Source organism: Brachyhypopomus gauderio, chromosome 17, assembly GCF_052324685.1.
Source record: "Brachyhypopomus gauderio isolate BG-103 chromosome 17, BGAUD_0.2, whole genome shotgun sequence".
Taxonomy (NCBI): Eukaryota; Metazoa; Chordata; class Actinopteri; order Gymnotiformes; family Hypopomidae; genus Brachyhypopomus; species Brachyhypopomus gauderio.
Window position 1 is genome coordinate 14404836 of NC_135227.1, and position 25313 is coordinate 14430148.

The following is a 25313-nucleotide window of genomic DNA, read 5'->3' on the forward strand; positions in this document are numbered from 1 at the left end:
TCCATTATTCCCTGAACAGGAACAGGCCTACTGGGGGAACTGAGGGAAACGCGTCATGATACCATTCAAATGATCTGGTCATTTCCTGCTTCGTGTCGGGCGTGGCACACAGTGCTCTTGTGAATGTGTGTGTGTGTGTGTGTTTTTATCACTGTCACAAACCAGAGTGAGGTCAGGTGGAATGCATTTATTTGAAGATTTTGCATGGCCAAAGAGGTGTGAATGCAGATAAACTATAAGTAGTGTGTGTGTGTGTGTACACAAATGAGTCCTTGTTTCGATTAATTTTGTTTGTGTCAACACTGTTAATTTCTGCATCTTTAATTTGTTATGTTGTTGAAGCAGCCATATGTTCTATGTCAGTAAGACACAATGGTAACATGTTTCCGTGTCATTCTTATATCTTTGCCTGAGTCTTTATTTATTCTCATTGAATTAGACTGTATGAAATTGATTTGGATCCAGATATGCCTGACAATAACACAACAGAACAACATAACATTGGCTCTGCTCTTGTAATAAGATCATATACAATGTGTGTGTGTGTGTGTGTGTGTGTGTGTGTGTGTGTGTGTGTGTGTGTGTGTGTGTGTGTGTGTGTGTATTCTAATGAGGGGCTGTGTCTGTGGCAGGAGGAATGGCGTTGGCCTTGGTTGAAGAGTGAGTCTATTGGGTGTGACAAAGAGTGATGGAGCAGAGTAGAGTGAATAATTCCATGAAAGCCTGATTTCCCAGAGTTCTCCCTGCTTGGGCCCCCACTCCCTCCACCGGCTCAGAGCTGAATAATGAGTCTAGTGAAAGACTGTGTGTTTGTTTGTGAATGTACATGCTTGCGTGCGTGTGTGTCTGTGCGTGCCTGTGTGCGTGTGTATACGGATCAGGCTGTAGGATTTAGCTTTGAGTGATTTGCCATGGTGTATCCTTCCACACTCCAACACACGTTTTGAAGAGTCTCTTCACCACGTAAAAATAAACCCACACTTGCTCTTGTCATCCCCCACTTTGCTCTTCCTCATAAATAAGCCTGGGTCGAACGATATTGAGTTTCAATTGCTTTTGGTTTCTATCTATTAAATATTAATTGACGAGGGCCATTTCGTCAGGCACACACGGTCAAACCCCTCTGGCTGGCGGCTGCTTTAACGGGGGATGAGCGCCGGTGCCGAGATGAGGAGGTGGATGATGCAGGGAGGTGCAGGATGGGCTTCTGGGATACCGGCTCGTCCGACGCTTACCGCCTTCAGGGAGAGCACAGCCTGGCGCGTCAGCATTCTGCCGCACTCTTCTGTACTGCGGTCTGGGGAGAGGTTTACACGCCCAACCCTGGAGAACATGATCTGCTTTCTCATTGGTCTTCATGAGAGTTTTAGGTTTGCACCAGACCTCCTGCTAGCAGGCCTGAGTACTGTACCCCACGGCTTTGTTGATAGTGTCGAAACGGGGAATGACTCAATTAAAAACAAAAGTGGCTCTTGAAATGTTGCTCTCATTTAAAATTTTGAAGTTATCAGGGTTGGTTGCTAAGTCACCGGTGATGTAATAAATGTTGCTCTCAGTAAAGTTTTGAAGTTATCAGGGTCGTTGCTAAGTCACCGGGGAAGAAATAGCTTTATGTTTGTCTCTTTATTTGTTTAACTGGAGGTGCTCAAAAAAACCCTTTAATTAGCACTTTGGTTTCATTGGCAGAGATGCCACCACGGGAGACTCACTGACAGCTGTGAGCATGTGCAGGATCACAGCCAGCACCAGATTCTGCAGGAGACGACCCACCCCCCTACCATGTAGTTAATAAGTTGCAGTTATACAGTGTTAGGCTTTTATATGTAGTTAGGGCTGTCCTTTTTAACAAAAGCTTCCAGCATACACTTATACAAACATGGCCAGTAGTCTCTGTAAGACTGTCACATTGTACACCATTCTACTGCACATTTTTGTGGATCAAGAGCAAATTACATGCAGATCAACAGACGTATGTAAGGACCATTGTCACCACGACGATTGCTGTGATGGAGGTGTGGCTAAGGAAGGGATTTGCAGTGATGTCAGCGGTACATGAGACTGCATGCTGCATGCATGTGTGTATGCTTGTGTGGTTCACCGTGGGCACCAAATGTTCCTTTGATGAAAGGAAGTTAGATATATTCATAGGATATACAATATAAGTGTGTGTAAGCATGCTTGCTGAGAAACATGTCTTGAAGCTGTACTGCTAGTGTGTGTGTGCGTGTGTGTGTGTGTGTGTTAGGGAGTACTGTGCCGTAACTAGAGAGCTGCTGTCGTGCAGGACAGCAGAGGCATGAGGCGTGTTGTGTGTTGGCGTGTTGCGTGTAGCATGTGGCGTGTAGCGTGTTGTGTGTTGGCGTGTAGCGTGTTGTGTGTTGGCGTGTGGCAGGTTGGCGTGTTGCTTGTGGCGTGTTGTGTGTTGGCGTGTTGTGTGTTGGCGTGTGGCAGGTTGGTGTGTTGCGTGTGGCGTGTTGTGTGTTGGCGTGTTGTGTGTTGGCGTGTGGCAGGTTGGCGTGTGGCGTGTTGGCGTGTTGTGTGTTGGCGTGTGGCAGGTTGGCGTGTGGCGTGTTGGCGTGTTGTGTGTTGGCGTGTGGAACACACAGGGGAAGAGGCGGCCTGGTTGGTCACCCGTGTTCTGCTTGTCTGTGGAGATGAACACGCTGCTAACCTTGAGTGAGGAGAACAGGAGCGCTTCATCTGCTCATCCCCCTGCTGATCAGAGGAACGGGCTTCATCTCCTCATTGTGATGAATATTTGATCAAGATTTGGTTCGCCTGCACACCTCTTGTTCTCTCTCGTTCTCTCTCTGTCTTTCTTTGCCTTTTTCCTCTCACTCTTTTCCACTAAATCCAACTCTTCTTCTTCTCTCTCACTTTCTTACTGCTCACTGCACAGTATGTAATCAGCACAAACTTTTATCTTGACATTCACTCTAGAGTCCTCCACAATGGCACTTCTCTCTCTCTCTCTCTCTCTCTCTCTCTCTCTCTCTCTCTCTCTCTCTCTCTCTCTCTCTCTTTACCACTGCTCTGGTCTGCGTCCCTCATTTGGTAACCTCAGCCACAGAGTCTCTGACAGTTTCTGACATGGCCTCTGACAGCGGGGGGGTTGGCAGTGGTGGAGGTGGAATCACGACTGCTTCACTGTGAGGGGTGGGGTGTGATCTGCCCTTCTAATGACGGGCCTAATGAGGTCTGCAGTGCTGACCGTATGGGGCCAAGGGACCCGGTGGGCCACTCAGAGAGAGACCGTGTCATAGCACAGAGGGGCTCCTGGGAGCTTGATGAGGACCAGGAACCTGGCTGGCAACCCAGCGATTCAGTGAAACCTGGAAGAGCTACACAGGCCAGTAATGGAAATGAGACATATTAAACCATCAGACAGAAATGGTCCCAAACTACATACAGGGTCATTTTAAATGATAACATCTAATTACTGGAGTTCATTCTGTGATACTGGATCACACAGCATAGACTGAAAACAGTTCATCATCTTTTTTAGCAGTGAATTTTAGCAAGCAACAAATTCTTTTGCTTGCAGATACTAATTAATGAGTGCTCTATAAAGGAATTTTGAGAATAATCTTCATTTATTCCAGCACCTAAAGGCAGAAAAATACAGGAAAGTGCCAAGGCCTGATGTGATTCTTTGAGGTCCTACAATATTTGCCAGTGGGTTTCTCCTGTGACGCATCAAAAGAAAATGTTCTGCTCAGAGTGAAAGGTTTTCTGCACGGTTCCTCCGCAGAGAGGCCTATAGCTGAGAGATGTCAGCAGCAGTGGCCCTTAAAGCTGAGTTACTCAGTGTGTGTGTGTGTGTCTGTCTGTCCACGAGTGTGGGTTTGTGTGTTGATGAAGCAACTTAGAGACCTGTTTACTCAGCTGACACAAACACACACTGAGATCCATCGCTTTTCCAGCTGAGAGAGAGAGAGAGAGGGAGAGAGAGGTAAACAAACATCCCTCTCTTTTCTCCTCCACAGGGGGAACCTCCTTGCCAAACTGAGCTGAGGTGTTTAGATGGAGCCCAATCACCAAACAGCATTTTACTCAGTGCTGGCGGTCTGCATGCATCAACTCTCACTTTGATGAATAATTCTTCAGAGCTGACATAAGAAACACATACACATGCACAAACACTCACTCACACGCACACACACACACACACACACACACACACACACACACACACAGCAGCTGTTCCTAGCTTCCCTTTTCCACTGTGACTGTTTAAAGCACTGTTGAACATATGGGCAGAGAGACACATTGTACAAAAGAGATTTAGCTGACCCTTCTGCTACTGTCTGTCTCCCCTCCTCACACACACACATATACACACATACACACACACACACAGAGGGAAATACTAACTTCCTTGTATTTCAGGAACATGATCTGGCATTTACCTAAAGTGCCCAGTTAGATCATTACCTTGGTAACTCAGTCAACAACAGCTCACAATTTTCCCTCCAGGAGAGGAGATCTAGTGTTCCTTCTCCTGAGCACACACACTCCTGGATGGGACATTCTAGGCTTCAACAGGAAAAGACAACGAGGAAGAAACTCAAGTTCCAAATCGGTCTATGTGAAATTTTGTGCATTTCACCTCTAATTACATGGATCTGTTTCCCTCTTTGGTGACAAGAGTGAGCTTGTGCTCTGATTGGTTGCGTGACATGAGTTTAAAGTGTTAAAGGAAAGTTACATGTAAATTTTCAGTATAACAAGTTTCAGGTCTGTTTAGCGTGTTGTTGGAGGACGCAAGGATGGGAAAGGATGGCGTCACGTAGCGGCCAAACACTCATACCGACAGGAACTGCACTTTTCCCCAATTACGTGAATAGGCATTTGTTATCCCGATGTACAAACACAAACACTTTAAATGTGCTTACGCCACCTGATGGGGTTCCCATGGTGTTCTTTTCCTTTTTACACTATATGGAAATGATGATAGCTGCTTTGAAAATTGCAGTTTTCTTTGCTGTTGTTTGTTTGTGTGCTTTCTTAAAGGGACTAACTGCAGTGTTTGACGGTACAGAGAGACATGTGTGTCAACAGCTCCACTCAGCCTGGGCCTTGTACCACTCCCTTCACCTCCTCTCTTGTCTCACAGAGCCAGATTGATGACTGCTGCCTGAACGATGCACGGCGTGGCATTTATGGAAAATAGATTAAGAGTAATAGTTGAAATTGAAATCTTTTAACGCCACTCTGGCCCCATTTCCCATAATGCCGATTCCATAATCTTTGCATGGCGATTAATCAGAAGGGGCAGAGACGGTGGAGGCAGCTGTAAAGAGTGATGGATAGGTCAGCAGGGAGTGCTTTAAATGGGCTAACGTTTCACTCCTGTTGCATGACCCTCATTTCTGCATTTAACTCACCATCAGAGGTGATTAGTGGCCCTCGACCGATGGGAGAGTGTGTGTGTGTGTGTGTGTGTGTGTGTGTGTGTGGGGGGGGGGGGGGGTGTGGAGAGAAGTAGAGAGACAAGGAGGGGGAAGAGTGACTGACCGAGAGGTAATTATGAATGAGGGACTGAGTTAGGGTTCAAAGGAAACTATGTGTGTGTGTGTGTGTGTGTGTGTGTGTGTGTGTGTGTGTGTGTGTGTGTGTGTGTGTGTGTGTGTGTGTGTGTATCAACAAAAGGGAAGGAGCAGTAAAGAGGGCAAATGGTCAATGACAGGAGGACAGCCAAGTCTTACAGGGCACAATTCAGGACCAATTTCATTCCAGACTGAAGACAAGAATCTGAAAAACCGACAACAATAATGTCACAGAAGAGAAAATGTAGTCTTATCAGCGCTGGAGAAGAGACAGTGACACGAGCAGAGTGAAAGAACTTTTGTCTGAAGCAGTTACTTCAGACCAATACGAATGCCAATGTCTGTTTGAGAACTGTTTTATACAGAGAGCACATTCCCCAGCCTGTTGAATCAACTGCTTTCTCCTTTCTTACTATTTCATATCATATTCAAATCATTTCTCCAAATGAAAAGCCCTTTCTTCCTGCCACTGACAGGTGTAGAATGGTAGTGGGCGTGGCCTGTTCAGGGGTGGCTAATAACAAGTGTAGAATAGAGCTTGTCTTTATTCATTTGTCTCCACTGATGAACTGATAAATACTCTCTGGCCTCAAGTGTGCTCCATTTGAACATAGACAGGGTTTCTCTTTTTTTCCACCTTTTTAGCATACTGACTCATTTCTTTGGGACAATTGTACGCTTCTCTGAATCCAGCAGTGCAGGAGCTCGGGCCCTAAGCAGGAAAAGGCACGTGAGACAGAAAGGACAAAAGTCTCACTCATTCGGGCTTTCTCACAATGGCCTTCGGTTTCTCCATCGCTGAGCATAATTAAGACTCTCAGACTAACTCGCGTTGTTGTGCTGGTTGTATTCCAAAATTTGGAGGCCAGCAGTCACTAATTGTGTGTGCGTGTTTCATGTAGGAGGATGAGAGAAAAAAACAAGAAATGGTCTGAGATGATGGCTAAGGGAGAGAGTTCTGTCAGCGTGTGGAGGACTTTGGAGACCTAAGTCTCAAAGAAAAGGGTGTCTGCCTGCACTCACAACCGTGTGTGTGAGACTGCGTGTGTTTATTTATGCATTGCATGAATGTGTCTTTGTGCAAAAGCACATCAGCCCATACACCCTGCTCTACTGCCCAAACCCTCTAATCATCTAGAATTTACTATACATTTATACCAAGTCTAATGAAAAAAGGACAGATACTCTTTACCTGAATGAACAGCTTTTGACCTCTGTGTGTTTATGTCCTGCTTCAATACAGGCATCAGAATGCAATGAAGCACAATGAAGAATGAGTTTGGCACCTAATTTCACGCTTACACTGGCTGGACTTAACTGGCACCAGCAATCTGTCGTCACCCAGAACGACCGGGATGCCGGGGGTTCTGCACGATGAACAGTGAGGCCGTGACTTCACCCACCGTCCCCTCACACTTCCAAACCCGATTTGAAGATGTTGGGATTCCTGCAGACGAGAACACTGAAGTTGGACTGTAGTCATGCGAGGAAGCTCTTGAATTCTTGACCTGTATCTTTTCCACATTGCCAGACTAAGAGACATTGCATGTTCAGATGCAATAAGTATCACACGGAGAAAGAATTATCCAGACTTTCATCACATGCTTGTATGCACTGCTTACAGGATCCTTCCTGCTTGTACAACCTTCTGGCCATATCCTGACATCAGAGCTAGATGAAGGAAACACGACCTGGGAGAAGAGGAGCACCTAACACATCGATGAAGGCAGGACTACTAAACGATAATGGCAGGATTACTAAACAACTGTAGCTGCTGACAGGTGAGATGAGAATAATTGGAAAATTCTGCTGTTTTGGCCTGGAACAAAGGGAGAAGTCAGAGTGACGGAGTGACACAGGAGTAGCTGGGCTCCTTCACTAACTTTTTCATTTACTTTTATCGGTTGTTTAGCTTAGAGGAGTGTTTGAGTTCAGTTACTTTTTTGGGTCAAGCCCTTGTTGCCTGTCACATGCTCTTCTCTCCCAGCTCAATCTGCTGCAGTCTGGGTGTGATTTTATTCTCATATTCTCCACATTTATGTGTTTGGTCTTTGTGCATATTTCTGTTCTGTGCTTTTGAGCCAATCTTTTTTCTCCACCGTTCCTCACCTCTCCACACTGGTTGATTAACCTTTGTGGTGTTCCTTAACAGCACAAGCAAGTTGAGTTAACACGGTGACTTCAACATGAATTAGTGCCGCCCTGTTTGGAAATACCCGGGTTTGCAGCCTATATTTCAGTACATAGAGTCCAGGGAGAGGGGCAACACCTGAGAGAGCCACTCTCTAGCTCCGATTTATAGCCACACACACACACACACACACACACACACACACACACACACACACACACACTTTTGGTCTTGAGATGGTCTTATACTGGTAGTGAGCAGAGGCATCATAACAGTGCACCCCACAGGTTATTACCAGGAGGAAAGAGCAATATCCTTTTGGTTTATGAAGCATCAGTGATAGATTACACATGGAGTTTCTTTCTGCCTTTAAATAAAACACTTTAAAATACTTTTTATTTATTTGCGTGTCATTCCTGTTAACGAGCTAGATCTTAAAACCTAATTACGTTTGTGGAATATATTTAATAGACTATATGTCAATATGCTAGAAGGAAATCCCTGTGGAAAATATGTGTAACTCTCATAATCAATACGTTTTAGTAAGACTGCATTTTTATGTAGACTACATTAATTATTCAGTTAGACCTGGCGTATGGCACGATTTACAATACTGTTTAGTAACATGTTAAGTGACGTTTATACGAAATAAGCATTCGCACTTCTAAAAAGCACCAGTAAACACTGGGTTGTACATTCCTAAGGGAATTTGACTTAACAAAGGGTCTAGGTTTGTTCTAGCCCTACTTTTCATTTGACCTGCGTTTCACGTAGGCAACGTTTGATCAGGGCGATGTGAGCGCCATCTACTGGTTTTATTTAACATACAATAGCAGTGATTATTCATTCAGGTTTTTCTAAATTTATTCAGTATACCGTTATGGCATATTCAGTACTGTGAACATGTTTATTTCGTATTCTCGGCTAGTAATTTTAGACTATACATAAATCGATATTTCCTTCAAAGGGAAAGGTAAAGTGTGTTTATTGCTGATGCCAGTAGATGGCGCCCTTTCTCTGTTGAAAGCGCCCTAATGGACATTCCTACGCTTTGACGTCTAACGCTTAACAGAAGAGGAAGCGGATCGATAGTAATCGTATGACAAACGTCATTACGTGTAACTCACCATTATGGTAGGAAGCCTCAGTTAGTGCTGCTGCAAATCTTATGTAAGTGGGAACTTCATATAAATAAGTAGGCTATTATGGCTGTGCATTACAAGCTCCATTAAAGAAAAAAACCCAGCTACATATAAAATGACATTTAGTCTACACATAAAATTGGCTAGTATTTGGATTTATATAGTTTGTAATGATTTGTACAGACTGGTTTGTACAATACAGTACCACTGAATTGTGGAAGTGTTTTCTGTATGTCTGTCGCGTTACCTGAATCTAGCTACTGTGTCTATTTGTAGTATGTTGAAAGGTAAAACTTTGATTAGTGGGTAGTGGGTAAATAGTAATAGTTTTAATAAAAAATGGATTTCATTGGTCGTCTTGTGTCGATCAATGAAGCCATGTTACCAGTCACAGTATGGTCGATTTTTCAAAGTACTGGGAGTTAAATGTTTTGTGTGTGTGTGTGTGTGTGTGTGTGTGTGTGTGTGTGTGTGTGTGTGTGTGTGTGTGTGTGTGTGTGTGTGTGTGTGTGGGTGTGTGTGTAGGCAGGGAATGTTCTGTGATTTTCAATTAATCCTCCAATAAATGGTATGTATTGATATTCCATATTATACATTTAGTCTCTGATAGAACCTTGCTTTATAGCCTATAGGATAATAACAACTAGATCATATTGATCCTGAAAAACTGATACAAATTAAATGAATTGTCAGCCTTTCCTCATGTTTCAGCTCTGTGCTACTGACTACAGTGTGTTGGACCTGCACCTTCACGTCTCCCATTCCTCACACACACCAATCAGTAGCAGAACTGAAATAAACATAAAGTGGATTTTTTTAAAGCATTAATGTTACCATCAAAGAACATCTATCTTACTGGGCTGGATACATTTTGAAGTCAATTACAGAGAAGTCACGAAGAAAGGCACATAAAATATGCTAAGATGAAAAATTAATATTGTCTGTACTTGAGTCTGCAGGCCTGTTTGGGAATGGGACGCGGGACTTGGATCGTAAGTCAGCTAGGTGGTAGCCATGGAGATGCACATTACACTGGCATTAGCATAAATGGATCATCGATTTCCTCTGATGTTCACCTTCACTTCACTGTCCTGCAGAATTGGCTAGAATGGAGCTGAAAAGCCAAAGTTTGTGTGTGTGTGTGTGTGTGTGTGTGTGTGTGTGTGTGTGTGTGTGTGTGTGTGTGTGTGTATGTGTGTGTGTGTATCTGAGAGTGTATTCTTAGGAAACCATGATGAAGATGTGACCTTTCAGTGTGATCTCTGCATGACCCCTTGCTACCTCTCTTTCTGGCCCACACTCACATACATGCACACACACACACACATACACACACACGAGCGCCATCGTGTAATCTATGATATTACATGAGATAATGTAACAGAGTATACGCTCCTTTAAGGTTTTGACCACTTAGGACCTTGTGAATGTAGGTCTGCTAAAAGCATGGGACACAGTGTCCTTGCTCCATTTCACCAAGGACGGGGGGGGGGGGGGACATGAAGAGTCGGACCAAAGAGGAAGAGCAATCAGTAAATAACAATCACTCCAGGGGCCGTGTCTGGGGTGCCTGCTCATCTGGCCCCAAGTCAATTTAATTTAAATGTAAATTTCAGGAATGCGTGGCGTTAAAAGGCTTATATTAGCAAAAAGGAGAAAGTTAATGAATGTATTTCAATCTCTGTAACTGTACTGCCTTCCTCATTTACCTTCTAGAATATATTGGCCGGGCTGTTACCAGTTAGGGCTGGAGTAATATACATATATTCCTTAACAACCCCTCACCCAACACTTAGATCTGTCCTTTCAATCTCCTATCCAATTTCTCATGTCTTGCTGTATCACATGCATATTTAGAGGTGGATGGGAGAAAGCTGAGTTATGGTGACTGACAAATCTACTTGCAGGGTTTAGATGATGCTTCCCTTGCTATTTGGATAACATCTTAATATACCACGAAGGGAATGACGAAGAGAGGGAGAGAGAGAGAGAGAATGGGGGAGGGAGAGATGGAGAGGGGAGTGGAAAGGAGAGAGCATAGCCTTATGGGTAGTCAGGTTGGTTAGCATTCTGTCTGCATACATGTGAATTGCAGAGGAGGACTCATTTAAGAGCACCTTCCATACAGACTGCCAGCAGCAGAGAGAAACGGTTCTGCTCCAGTACCTTACGTACACACATGGGCGTGGTATTGAGGGGAAAGTGGACCTGACTACCCAGGGCCCGAGTAGGGAGAGGGGCCCATTTTACTCATGTGCCTCGTTTACTGGCATTTATAGGGGCCCACTGACATTGAGAGTGTACAGGGCCCAGAATTTGCTGCAACAATCCTGCAACAGAAATTTACTGTTATTCATCTGTAGCATGCACTGGGCCCTGTAGTGTAATTTACAGGTGTGCTGCAATATTGTGGGTGCTCAGCAGATTGCTGAGGACTGAACTCCCTAACCTTATGTAAAATCTACAGAAATTAGTTGAGATTTTAGGCAACGATGTCCAATCACGGTTTAGTCAAATCAAGACTAGCTTATGTACAACTGAAGTACGGAAAAACAGAAAGCGTTGATCATTTTTAAGTATTTGCATCAGAGCATCAGGTGCCTTAACAAGCATGGCTGAAGAATTAGTGAGGAATGTGTTGTGGAAGAGCTGGGGGACCGGGGCCTTGGTCAGGGCCCTTGGTCAGGGGCCTTGGTCAGGGGCCTTGGTCAGGGGTTTTACTGTGCTGCCAGCAGAAAACTGCTTGGCTTGAGCTCCCTGCCAATTACCAACGCTGAAATAATGACCTGCAGGGCTCGGCTGTCTTGGGACGGATATGCTGACGTGCTGATTTTTCATTCAACTTGAGTAAATCCCAGTCTCTTCCACCATGGAGGAAAGCAATAAAAGTAGCTGTTTCACACTGATTTAGGATCACCTTTCCCTAATCTGAATCATTAACCTCTATACTGTGCTGTGTGCATAGAAATTGATGTCACATCTGTAAAAAAAATTTGCCAATGCATGCTAATATGCTACATTCCAAGAGCCTTTTTCTGGACAGTGGGTGAAGCACATAACGCTCAGGACATGTTCAGAAAGCTTTTTCCCTCCAGAGTTGCTTTGAATTCTACTGCTGAATCCGTTATCTTCTCTAAACTCTTGCATTTGTGATGCAATAAGGTGATATAATTAATTTGTTATTCAGGTACTAATTCCACCCACTCCCTTTCATGCATCCATCTCTTGTTCCCAGCTCTGTGTAGCTGAAATCTGAACCCACTAGAAAACACCTAAAGAAGATTAAACATCAGCATCCTGCCCAGTGTTACAAACTAAGGCTGACTGTGTACACAGTGTACTACATCAGGTGATCAGGGCCTGGATTTATCACGCAGCTACACAGACAAAATGGTGCTGGACTTTGAACATTTCATGTGCAGTTGTTCAGTATCTCTGAGCACCTTCACTCAGCCGCCGTGAGCAGGGGTGGTTCTCTTTTCCACACACATTGATTTTTATTTTATCCTGTTTTAATGTTTTAATAATTGTTTATTAATGCTAATATTTTTACCTCCAGTGCATAGTGACTAAGGTTTGCTGTGGGGAAAAAGGGGTGACATGGTTTCATGTTGTTGAAACTGACTGGTACGCATAACGCACTGTACTTATGTATTTCACTATGTAACATGGGACTAGGGAAATAACTCTGTAGGCTAACATGGGGCTCTGAGAAGAATTGAATAACATGACTCTTGGAGGAACTGAGTAACATAAGCCTCATGGAATAACTATAATTTGGCTCTGGGAAGAACTGTGTAACACTGGGTTTTGGGAAGAATGTGTTTTTAAACTGATCCACCATACTAAATCTTAATATTAACTAAGTAAGAAAAACTACCGAGATGATCTAATAATTTGCTGCACTGGGCTGGTGATTGAGAAAAGGCTCCGGGACAGGTTGGCAAAGAGTGAAATAAGTAATTTGATTTAAACTAAACTAGTAAAGTCTTGTTTTTGTTGGGCTATTCTATCAGTCTGTGATAGACAAATACTTGTTACTGATGATTAACGTAATGCCATTTTTGATTTGCTAAATGGAAAATAAAAATCACATGTCCTTCTGATCATGGAATCCTTTTCTAAGAAACCGCATGCAGAAATAACACTTCAGTAGCCTAATAAAGTGTCTTCAGGCAGTAAACACCCCAAAGCAACTACAGAGGTTTTGGCTTAACTGTTTAATGGTCCATTTATCAAATATGCCTGTGTTAATAGACAAAAAGCTCTAACCTAGTGATTAAAATCTGGTACTTAAATGATGAGTATAACTGGTTGGCCACCTTGTCATCACAACTGACTCCTAAAAAAATTCAGTGAAAATCTGTAGGTCCTGGATTTTGAGTACTGAGTTTTCAATAGCACAGATCTAACGTTCTATATTGTATCATGCTCTTTCTTCATCTCAAAGATCGGGCTAAGCTTCTGCTATTTATCCTACATTACATTTGCAGGGTTTCTACTTTTCCCTCTCAACTCTTCTCACTATAATTCGGACCGCTCATAGTTCGGCTCTTCTCGTCTGATTCCGTTCACTTTCACTTTCCCCTCCCCCGTGGTTCGATGCGCTCGTCGCTCGACTCCGTGCAGGCTTCAGTGCGGGCGAGAGCGCTGGTAAACATGGCGTCGGACGGGATGATTTTAACGAACCACGACCACCAAATTCGAGTGGGAATACTAACAGGTAAACGCGGGAGGGTCCAGAATCGGTATATTTGACGGCGGTTTGTCTTGCTTGTTGTTTTTCAGTGGATGTCTTTGTTGTTATCCGTGTTTACGGAGGTAATGTGGGCAGGTTTGCTCGCCCGTCTCAGCCAGCGGTGCCCGTCTATGTTCGCGGGCGACGGAGGTGTAAATGTGTGTGTGTGTGTGCGTGTGTTTCCACCCGGTGTGTGTGCGGCACTTTCGTTCGGAACCAACGGGGACGTGTGTGAGTCTTTATGGTTCGTCATGCGTCCGTCATGCAGCAAAACCCAGTGTCAAGAAAACAGTTAGTGTGATGAATTATTCATGTCTTGTACACCCAGCTGGCGTTATAGCGCTACACACTCAGATATTCCGGTTCCGTCCGACTGGGTCGAACCCACCGGTACGTGTGTACGTGTGTGTTGGGGCTGTCGTTAGTATAACACCTGCGGCTGGTCACGGGCTGGGTTTGTGCACTGCTTCAGTGTTAATGACAGTTCGGTTCGGATGTGTGTGAATGCAGCACGGTGTCGGTTCTGCCGTTCAGTCCGGTGTTTCACCGTCGCGTCGTTCACTCCAGGTTTGGTGTGTCACGTAGTCCGCGCGCCTTGATGAAGACCCGGGTCGGCACGAGCGAGGCGGATATTTAAGGGAATTGGCTACATCCAGCGCACCTGGCTGTGGGAATCACCGTCTATGAGCGCGCGCGCGCGCGCGCACGGGGACACTCTCGCGCACACACGCGCGCACATACACAAACATGGCGCGGCCGCGCGCTTACTAATGCGTGCCCTCTTCTCCAGTCACAGGCGTGAACCGCGAGGTTGCTGTTCAGCGTCGTGGTACTGAAACGCGTGCGGAGTTGACCCTTTACGTTTGAGTAGAACACAACGGCGCGCGTTGAAAAGGTGGAAGGGATTTTCCCGAGGACATAGTGGGAACACACACACACACACACACACACACTCTCTCTCTCTCTCTTTCTCTCTCTCTCTCTTTCTCTCTCTCTCTCTCTCTCTCTCTCTCACAGCTGTAGCCCATTATTAGTCACAGAAACGCTTGGCCTCCTGTCTGTGGGATCGGTTAACATGGTTCTTTCACTGTCTTCTGGCATATCGAGGAAGCAGATGTTTATTGATGTGTGAGACTGCAAACAATAGAGTGTAGATCCCTGAAACGGGAGCAATCCTGATAGTGTGGCTGTATTGCTGAATTCATCTGCCTATTTGTATACATGGATACATTCTGGGGTATTATTTATTTTACTTTTGTTTAAAGAATATTGTAAATGTGCCGTGTTAAGTCATTAGTTTTGTGGTTACTGTATATTGTTTGAACAGTATACCAAATGATGTGTGCGACTCATATAATGTTGTTTTCCACACCGTCAGCAGGTGCCATCCGTAAGACATTCATGGCCAGAATTAGATCTTTTGGCTATTAGTAGTCCTTCATTCTAAGAATAGTAAATCCAAGGTGGAGTTATACACTCTGTAAAAATGTCAGTGACAAACTCAGACGGATGGTTTTGGCAACAGTAAGCAGCACACGGCATTTGATTGGTGCTCAGATTGGTGCTTGATTTACCAAAAGTTTAATGTCAAGCTGAAGGGACATTTGCTAACTGGGGGGGGGGCCTCTTGTTTTATAATAAAGCAAAACTTCTGAAAATGTAATACCTGTTATCTTGAGTTAAATATGGATGCTGTTTCAGCTGAGGCCTACAATCTACTTCATGGGATTGTTTGTTTTTTATCATGATTGCTTATGATAGTTTTGCTAGATCCCTTGAATCCCTGCATCTGTCAAACAACAGAGTATCATATCCATAGGCTGTGCATGAGGTTTTAGCACAGTGGTTTAGAATCTCTGTCACATGGGGCTTTAATGCTGAACCATTATAAGTCACCCATAATCCTCTTCACAGGCTCCATAGTTGAGACCTGACGTGGGGTCAGCATGTTACCTGAAAGAAGGACTCACTGTAGCACTTTGTGTATCTTTCCGTTTTCCTTTATTATACAGAGAATAAGATGGTATCTGTCCAATACCCCAGGCCTGCTTTATTCAGTTATTGCTTTAATGCAGTAGACATTTTGGATTGCGCCACCATGTGGCAGGGAGGATAGCTGTGGTGCAGTAAAGTGTACAAGAGAAACTCTTTATAAACACAGCTTGGCTTCAGGCTGTATAGGAGAGCACCAGTGTGAGGGAGTAGACTACAGCCTTAATGAATTATTATTCATTCAGTCTTGTTTGCTCATATCCTGAGGAGTTAATGTGTAAACTATGACTGCAAAATATATTATTGGTAAACATTATTGCAGTATTACCCTTGAATTGGCCCATATCCTGTAGCACTAGTCCGAGCTGTCAGAAGCAGGCGTTTCTGTGTGGTGGAGGTTTATGTCATCCTTTGCATGGATTTATTACGCTGAGCTGCTATATTTAGTAACTGTTGGCGAGACATGGTAACATCTGTGTATGTTACGGTCTTTATCCACCTAGTACAAATCCACTCATGGTCTCCTCTTTCAGGCACGTTAATTCTCTCACTCCTTAATAGGAGTGTGATATGTATGTAGCAGGAGATCAAACTATTGTCCAGCACAAAAAATAGCAGCTGGTATTCCCTGTCTTCCCTATCAGAAGTTCAGCAGAGCAGAGAGAAACATTGACAGGGCTCATATACCAGGACCTGGGTGTTGGGAGGACCCTGTTGCTGAAACACATGGATCACTTCCAAGGTCCAATCTTGTCTGAAAGTCCACAGTTGCCTCTAATAAGTGATTAGATTTTTTTCAGATCTCTGATTCTTGGTGAGTCAGTGATGTGGCACCAAGCATATGGATATAGCGTTTATTATATCCTCACTCAACTCCATCGATTACAGCCATAGTATCTTGCAACAAGGGCTACTGCTGACGTGTCTGTACCTTCTTACACCTTCTCATGGCGCGAGGAAGATCAACACACCACGTGACCTTATCATCCTCATGTTGGAGTGAAACATAATGAAACTATGTAGAGGATGAACGTTAGAAAGCAGAACAAATTTGAATCCATACTGTGTCATGTGGTGATTATTGAGCAGATGTGGTGACATGAGACAGGCAGAGGAAGGTTCTGGATTATTTGGGATCGTTGGGGTTTGGGATTGACACACTTAATGAAGAGACAGAAACTCCAGCTGTGGCATGTGTATCTACCCACCTGACGGGCACTAACTCACAGGGCACACTGCAACTCCAGTTACACAGGTAGCATGGACAGCCCCACCCACTGCCAGGGTCTCCGTACTTCTGTTGAATTGCATGCACTTGGTGTGATTGTGGCTTTACCATAGCATTGTTGTATGAATATGCAAAATATAAATTCCATCTGTACTAATTCTGCATGTGATGCATGCATGCAATCATCCTTCTGCTTGAACTCTCTTGTTTTCTGTATGTAGGCCTATTTAGGCCTGAATGTTGATCACAGAGCATGGCAGTGAAAGATCGTAGTAGACTCTCATTATTGAGTGGCATCCCTGCGTGTTCTCTGTAACGTGCCAACTGCAGATGTGATCCACAGGGACCGTGTACGAGTTCAACACGGCTGTAAACTCCTTTGACAGTCCTCAGAAATCAATGTAACTTTTTTGTTTGGTCTCACATTGAAGACTGTTTAAGGTTGCTTCTCTTCCATGGGGAGGAGGGGGCGGGGTGTGGATTGGATTTCCACCCAGATGTGGGAGAGGCGGAATTGCATAGTCATGCTAAGGCCACTGCTGGCTGCTGGTATGTGGGGCTCTCAGCAGGCTGATGGAGTTCCTCCTGCAAGTATCTGTCTTTGAAGCTACATTCTGCTTTATAGTGCAGAGGCTGAAACTGGGTGAAACCGATGACTCACAGTAGTCACCTTGATAGCGGCTCCCTCTCCAAGTGGTAACTAAATGGTAGCCTAGTCTAGACCTACACACACTTTTTTTTTACACACACTGCAACTGTTTGCTGCAGGATCCCAGTTTCAACTGAGGGCTTTTTACATTTTAGCTCCATTTTAACATCAAATAATTCCTGATAGAGACCCACATGGGAGCACTGGGTGCCTCTCTCCATCACACTAGAAGATTCACTCTTAAATGTGGAAGAGTTCATAGGGGCATCAGAATTGTGACCATAGCCTGCTCAGATTGTTTGGAGAGCACCATGGACATGGTAGTGGGGGGAAAAGTGGATCTGACTACCCAGGGCCCGAGTAGGGAGAGGGGCCCATTTTGCTCATGTGCCTCGTTTACTGGCATTTATAGAGGCCCACTGACATTGAGAGTGTACAGGGCCCAGAATTTGCTGCAACGATCCTGGAGAGCACTCGAGAGCTGTGGTCTAGGAGGTCTTTTATACCACAACATCACGTCTCAGTGCTCTCCACTTGCTGTGAGTGTTTGAGAAGAGTTCTATGTGTGTGTTTGAGAAGAGTTCTATGTGTGTGTTTGAGAAGAGTTCTATGTGTGTGTTTGAGAAGAGTTGTACAATGCATCCACAAAAGGTGTTTTATGACATCCTAATGTGTGAATTTCAATGATGAAAAATGAATTTGGCACACTTGGGACAGTCCAGGGCCGGGGCCACACTTTTTTTAATTTTGTACTAGATGCTTCTAATTTCAATTAGTACCTTTCAGATACCCACTACTAACAGCTAATAATCCATCATTCAAGAATCAAGAATAATTCTTGAAAAAACCAAAACAAGAAAAAAAAAATGTTCTAATCACACACTTCTGTTTTATGGGTTCATGTTGAACAGGACAAGCTGCTTCTTCTGGGCGTGCGTTTTCTTCGCTTGCTTGGGCAAGTAGCAGCTAGTCTGATGGTTACGAGTAGACCTGGTGCCTCCCAGAGTCTCCTATGTTGACTTCAGCTACTGTGGAGCAGCTACAGTACATGATTAATGGGTTTATGTGGGGAGACATGCATGTCTTTAGCATGCAACTTTGTGCTTAGACAACCTAAAGTGTAACCGAACCCTTCTGACTTCTCCCTGGACCAGTCTCGTTAGTCTGGGACAGCAGGAGACACTAAAGTCCCTAGTAAGAAATGTATTGATTATTGATGATGTGGGATAGTATATAGATACCATTGCTGATGCATATCAATATTTTGTTAAATGATATGGCACTGTTATTAATCCTATTAGTGTGATTAATGCTGTTAACAGCTTACAGAATTTTGTTAACACAGTTAGCTGGAAATTTAATTATTCCCATCCTCACTGCTGGAACTGGATTTATGTGCAGAGAAATGGTAAAGCCATTTTTACATTAGTGTTTAGTGTTTCATTTTTCGTTCTCCAGTCAAGTAGATCGTAATAGGTTTTCTTGATAAGTATCTTCCTTTTACTACAGAGGATCTTGTCCACACATTTTCTTGTATAGTGTAGAGTTATTTAGAGTTGTATGGTTTTAACTCTGTTTGGACTTTTGTCAAATTGTAGCCCTCTTTTGATTGCTTATGTGCACATGGCATCCAGCAGGACAGGCACACCTACTGAGACACACACACACACACACACACACACCTAATCACCTGAGCCTGGGCCTCATGTTCTCTTGTGAGTTGAGGCCCTCAGGTTCTCTCGTCCAGTGCCGTATGTTCCTCTGTGACGGTTTTTCAGAGGATGGAGCTGTAGTGTAGCCTGCTCTCTCCCACCAGAGTTGAGAGTTGTGTGTGTGTGTGTGTGTGTGTGTGTGTGTGTGTGTGTGTGTGTGTGTGTGTGTGTGTGTGTGTGTGTGTGTGTGTGTGTGTGTGTGTGTGTGTGTGTGTGTGGTTCGTTGCCTGTCTCATGGAGAATTAAAACCATCCTCAGCTGCTCTCAGAGCTCACTCCCTGCTACTGTATTATGATGATGATGATTTTGTGGTGATTTTTAGGTGAAATGTCAGTTCTTGATGTTTACAGTGACCACAGTCTTTAAACCCATGAGTTTGGGTTTAAATTGCCAGTTATGAGCAACGCACTACACTTCAAACAATTGATAACACTTGTATGTCTGAATTAACACCTGTAATCTTCATTTGAGTCCAAATGAACTCACCGCTCTTCCTAAAAATGGCCTTGACCAGCCCTGGATAAACGAGAGATTTGTCCTGCCTTCCTGACGCCTGCTTAAACTGAGGCATGAATGAATGAATGAATGAATGAATGAATGAATGAATGAATGTTTAATTTATATAGCCTTTCAAGATACCCAAGGTCGCTTTACAATTTTAACACAGGTACGAGTCTTACACAACCAATCACACACCGGTGAGAAACGGCAGCCAATTACGCACAGCGTACTCTCTACCGGGATCCACAGCCCCCTGGGGGACTGAATGGGGTGCAGGAAGGGGAGAGAGGACAGACCCTAGTGACAGAGCACCATCCACCACTGGACATACAAGCACACACACGTTCATGCACAGACACGCAGACAACTGCTTTTATTGAACAGAGAAACACAGACACACACTCAGGGAGAATTTGTCAGGGACTGCCAATTTACCTAACCTCCATGTTTTTGGATTGCAGATACAGGGAGAACATGGAAACTCCACTCAGATAGGGACTTGAACCCAAGACCCCAGTGCTGAGAGTCAAACACTGTCAGACAGTCATGGTTGTGCTAGGTTCACCACGGCTTCAAGGGATGCAAACGTCTATACGTCTATAACGTATAAAACCATATTCACACAGTAAAGCAACCTGAGGCTTGACCTAGGCGCTGTATACGTTCAGTGATGTAATCTTGTTACTCTTATAGCCATTCATGACTTCTGACAGTCAGAGGTTCCCTAAGCAGCGTTGCGTGTAATTTTGTCAGTGTTTTGGTGTTCTCTGACCTTATCCATGGAGATAAGAGTGTTTGCTCTGTATGTGTTTACACAGCAGTCACACAGAGCATCAGAAATGACCTCCAACAAGCTCCTAAAGAATAAAACCTAAAGTTTACTTCAAAGAAGAATGGAGGCAAATGTCCATAATTATATCTTTTTTGAGGGAACGATTGATTGCTTTAATTGTAAGGAATCTCACCCCTCTTCAGTGTACAGACGTCTTAGGAGCACACTGCTGTTGTACTCTCTCTCTGTGTGTGTGTGTGTGTGTGTGTGTGTGTGTGTGTGTGTGTACATTTATTCCAGCTTGCGGGTGAGGGATTGCCTTACTGCCTGTCCAATCTCCACAGCACGGCCACATCGCATTCTTATTATTTTCCATTTTAATTGCTGTAAAGAGTGCGTCACTACATTTAGTGCCAGCATCTTGAGCCGTTTGTTATGCCGTTTTATTTCAGCGTCTTAAATCAGAGAAATACATACACACCCACACCCACCCACCCACACTCCCACAAACACTGTTTTATCAGACTCAAGCATATTGTGGTTATAGGAGGATGTGTCTTTTCTATCCCAAAGGGAAAAGTCATGGTTTTATAGTAAAAGACTACGTACTACTACTACAGTGTGTGCTCTGATATCAGCCATGGCCCCTGGTATAAGTCACTGGACAAGTGTTGCTGTGGGTTTACTCTGTCCTTCTGGTCATACCCAGCTATGAAAACGTATCGGAGGAGTGTGTGATCTGAGCCAACTCTTAGATGGCGCTTTGTGTCAGATGAAACCGGCCCTCATAAAGGAGTGAGCATTTAGCGCAGGAGTGGTCCTGCAGGTGAACACCAGCCCGAGTAGTGACGCTTCCTCCTCCACGTCACACTCGTCTGCGTGTCCGCCAGCTGTCAGCTTCAGTCCGGATGAATAATTGAAGTCCAGCCTTATCCGGACGCGTGCCGACTGCAGCGTCTTAGATAATGTAACACGGGCATTAATCACGGGCAGGCAGCTGGTGCCAGGGCTCGCGGGCCGGGCTGCAGGTTCCAGCTCCCCACCCCCCACCACCCGGTCTCCGCCTGCTGCAACTACAGGGCTGCCCACGTGGACCTGCGGGTCAGTGACCGTTAGAGCGTCTGCTAGAAGGCTCGTGGCTAGCGTGTGTGTCACTCCCTCCACAGTGGATGTGCACGTGTGTGTGCATACAGATAGGAGCCTGCCCTCTGGGGCTGTGTGTGTGTGTGTGTGTGTGTGTGTGTGTGTGGGGGGGGGGGGGGGGGGTAGGCTCTGAGGGGCGGCAGCTGCACTGACGGAGGCCGTCACTTGGCTCCACCCTGTTTCCATTTCTCGCTGCTCCATTTACCTCCTTCTTTTAAAACTACATGGTTGGATCAGCTGACAAGATTTCCCACAGGACACTGTATTAATCCCATCGTGAAAGTGATGGACGTATGACAGTTGCTAAATGCAGTTTGGAGTGTTTGTGTGTGCGTGTGTGTGCGTGTGCATGTGTGTGTGTGCGTGAGCGTATTGTAAACTGACAGGATTGGTACATTTTTTTGCATTACTGAGGTTAAGGTCGGCATTAGGTTTAGGGATGAATTTAGTTTTTTACATTAATTTAGTTTATTACATTAAATCTAGTTAAATATGGCCACCTCCACATCCTGAGATAAAGATATATAACCACAAGATATAAACCGTGTGTGTGTGTGTGTGTGTGTGTGTGTGTGTGTGTGTGTGTGTGTGTGTGTGTGTGTGTGTGTGTCATTGGATTGTAAGAAGAAGCTTCCAGCAGCACCCCAGTTGTCTACACCTCCATCTGGTTATGTTTAGATCTTAGGGACCCTGTCATATTCTTATACCCACACAAGCAAACGCACGCACGCTACATATTGTTCACAGATACGGTCATTCACTGATATACACTTTACACATTGATCAACCTTGTACAGGAGAGGCCCTCTTATAGAATCACCGTTAGTACGTAGAGCTGCTAGCAGACCACTCTTCCCTTTATATGTCAAACCTGAACGTATGATCCCACAACAGTGAGGTGTATGTTCTTCAGATGTTCCTCTACCAGACAGACATCTAATCTTCAGGACTAACGCCGCCATTTAGAGTCCACATTAGTTCACCTTATAGGTCTTTTCAGGCGTTTTTTTTAGCTTTCTAATTCTGTATTATGAAAAATTACAAGAATGTAGACCTTTATTATTGCACATATACACACATTTAAGTGAATTTCACTGTTTTGGCCATAAAAGTCCAGGCCAAGTGGAGTGTTGAGAGGAGACCACATGTGACTCCCAGAAGCCAGACGCTCGTTACAGCCTCATGTTCCAGTCAGACTCCACAGCTGAAGGACAGTCCTGCACAACCCCTTAACCTACCGGGATGATAGTCTTTCACTTTTTAGTGTATTTTTATTTTATACCTTCAAATCATATTTACAAAGTGAACATAGGATGCTGATGATCTCAGTCGAACTAAAGATGTGTGACGGGTTCTGCTAGGATGGCGAGATTAGAGCGGCCATAACTTGAGCGGGAGGTTTTTGTGGGAGCATGTCCCTCCCTGTGTCCACTGCAGCTGCCCGCTGCCTGATGTCACAAAGTGGTCACACACATTGGTCAGTTTCTGTAAATTCAGTGAAGTAATTTCTTTCTTGGTTTAAATAAACGTTGGCCACACCTGGTATCAGTAGCCCTGCTGTAATGGCTTTTCAATGATGCTGGTGCAGTCTCGCTCCCAGGGAGTAGGCGGGGCTCCAGTGTGTGCCTAAACGGACACGCCCACCACCACAGGCCCCTGCCCAGGCTGGCACACCTTGGAAAAACACACACACAAGTTCACTGGTGCCACAGAAGTCACAGGTGTTGGCAGCTTTATCTTAATTGTGTGTGTGTGTGTGTGTGTGTGTGTGTGTGTTTCTGTCTCCCTCTTCCCTCCCTTTTGTCTGTTCTGCATAGTTGGTCTTCTGGAGGATCATGATGGAGGACTAACAGACAAGCATAATAGAGAATTATCAGGCAATCTTTGTAGAGGATTATGATCCTATAGTTATATCAGACATTTGGTGCTTATAAAGATTGGGTAATAAACATTTTAGGATTTCATGCCATCAGCTAGTTTTGTTGAAAATAAGAACTTGTTAAGTACTAATCAGTTGAAACAAACTCAACCCACTGAGGGACTGCTGTAGGCACCTGTAACCTTTCCCTTTGGTATTTGGTAAAGCAGAACTCTTGCTTTTTGAAAGTTTTTCCTTTTTTATTTAACAAAAAAACATACAGAATGGATATGCAGTTCTGGTCTGTGCAGTCAGTAACTGACCAAAGGCCTCGATTAATACGTTCAGTAGTATCTCCATTAAATCACAATGAACATGCTCTTCAGTAGTATCTCCACTAAACCACAATGAACGTGCTGTTCAGTAGTATCCCTGAATCACAATGAACGTGATGTTCAGTAGTATCCCGACTGAATCACAATGAACGTGCTATTCAGTACTATACCCCCTGAATCACAATGAACGTGCTGTTCAGTGGTATCCCCCACTGAATTACAACGAACGTGCTGTTCAGTGGTATCCCCCACTGAATTACAACGAACTTGCTGTTCAGTAGTATCCCCACTGAATCACTATAAACGTGCTGTTCAGTATTATCCCCACTGAATCACTATGGACGTGCTGTTCAGTAGTATCCCCACTGAATCACTATGGACGTGCTGTTCAGTAGTATCCCCACTGAATCACTATGGACGTGCTGTTCAGTAGTATCCCCACTGAATCACTATAAACGTGCTGTTCAGTAGTATCCCCACTGAATCACTATGAACGTGCTGTTCTGTAGTATCCCCACTGAATTACAATGAACGTGCTGTTCAGTAGTATCCCTGAATCACAATGAACGTGATGTTCAGTAGTATCCCGACTGAATCACATCGAACGTGCTATTCAGTACTATCCCCCCTGAATCACAATGAACGTGCTGTTCAGTGGTATCCCCCACTGAATTACAATGAACGTGCTGTTCAGTGGTATCCCCCACTGAATTACAATGAACGTGCTGTTCAGTGGTATCCCCCACTGAATTACAACAAACTTGCTGTTCAGTAGTATCCCCACTGAATCACTATAAACGTGCTGTTCAGTATTATCCCCACTGAATCACTATGGACGTGCTGTTCAGTAGTATCCCCACTGAATCACTATGAACTTGCTGTTCAGTAGTATCCCCCACTGAATTACAACAAACTTGCTGTTCAGTAGTATCCCCACTGAATCACTATAAACGTGCTGTTCAGTATTATCCCCACTATCCCCACTGAATCACTATGGAAGTGCTGTTCAGTAGTATCCCCACTGAATCACTATAAACGTGCTGTTCAGTATTATCCCCACTGAATCACTATGGACGTGCTGTTCAGTAGTATCCCCACTGAATCACTATGAACGTGCTGTTCAGTAGTATCCCCCACTGAATTACAACGAACTTGCTGTTCAGTAGTATCCCCACTGAATCACTATAAACGTGCTGTTCAGTATTATCCCCACTGAATCACTATGGACGTGCTGTTCAGTAGTATCCCCACTGAATCACTATGAACGTGCTGTTCAGTAGTATCCCCCACTGAATTACAACGAACTTGCTATTCAGTAGTATCCCCACTGAATCACTATGGATGTGCTGTTCAGTAGTATCCCCACTGAATCACTATAAACGTGCTGTTCAGTAGTATCCCCACTGAATTACAATGAACGTGCTGTTCAGTAGTATCCCTGAATCACAATGAACGTGATGTTCAGTAGTATCCCGACTGAATCACATCGAACGTGCTATTCAGTACTATCCCCCCTGAATCACAATGAACGTGCTGTTCAGTGGTATCCCCCACTGAATTACA

At 44.4% G+C, this 25313-nt stretch overlaps 1 protein-coding gene and 1 long non-coding RNA gene across 20 annotated transcripts in view; both read left to right on the forward strand.

The window, feature by feature from the left end:
• Nucleotides 1-8760: 8760 nt before the first annotated feature.
• LOC143481028 (uncharacterized) lies at nucleotides 8761-12204 on the forward strand. The gene is made up of 3 exons (XR_013121938.1): nucleotides 8761-8850; nucleotides 9348-9390; nucleotides 12058-12204. It is a non-coding gene; the product is annotated as an uncharacterized LOC143481028 (long non-coding RNA).
• Nucleotides 12205-13400: 1196 nt separating this feature from the next.
• Nucleotides 13401-25313, forward strand: part of gphna (gephyrin a) — a 71567-nt gene continuing 59654 nt past the window's right edge. For 13 of the 19 annotated variants that reach the window (XR_013121772.1, XM_076977552.1, XM_076977556.1 and 10 more), the window contains exon 1: nucleotides 13401-13545. Coding sequence is in view for 18 of the 19 variants with exons in the window: in XM_076977552.1 (XP_076833667.1) it covers nucleotides 13425-13545 (121 nt within the window). In the remaining variant the exon portion in view is untranslated. The remainder of the gene's footprint in view (nucleotides 13546-25313) is intronic. The other 6 variants (XM_076977563.1, XM_076977567.1, XM_076977564.1 and 3 more) reach the window with 1 other exon arrangement.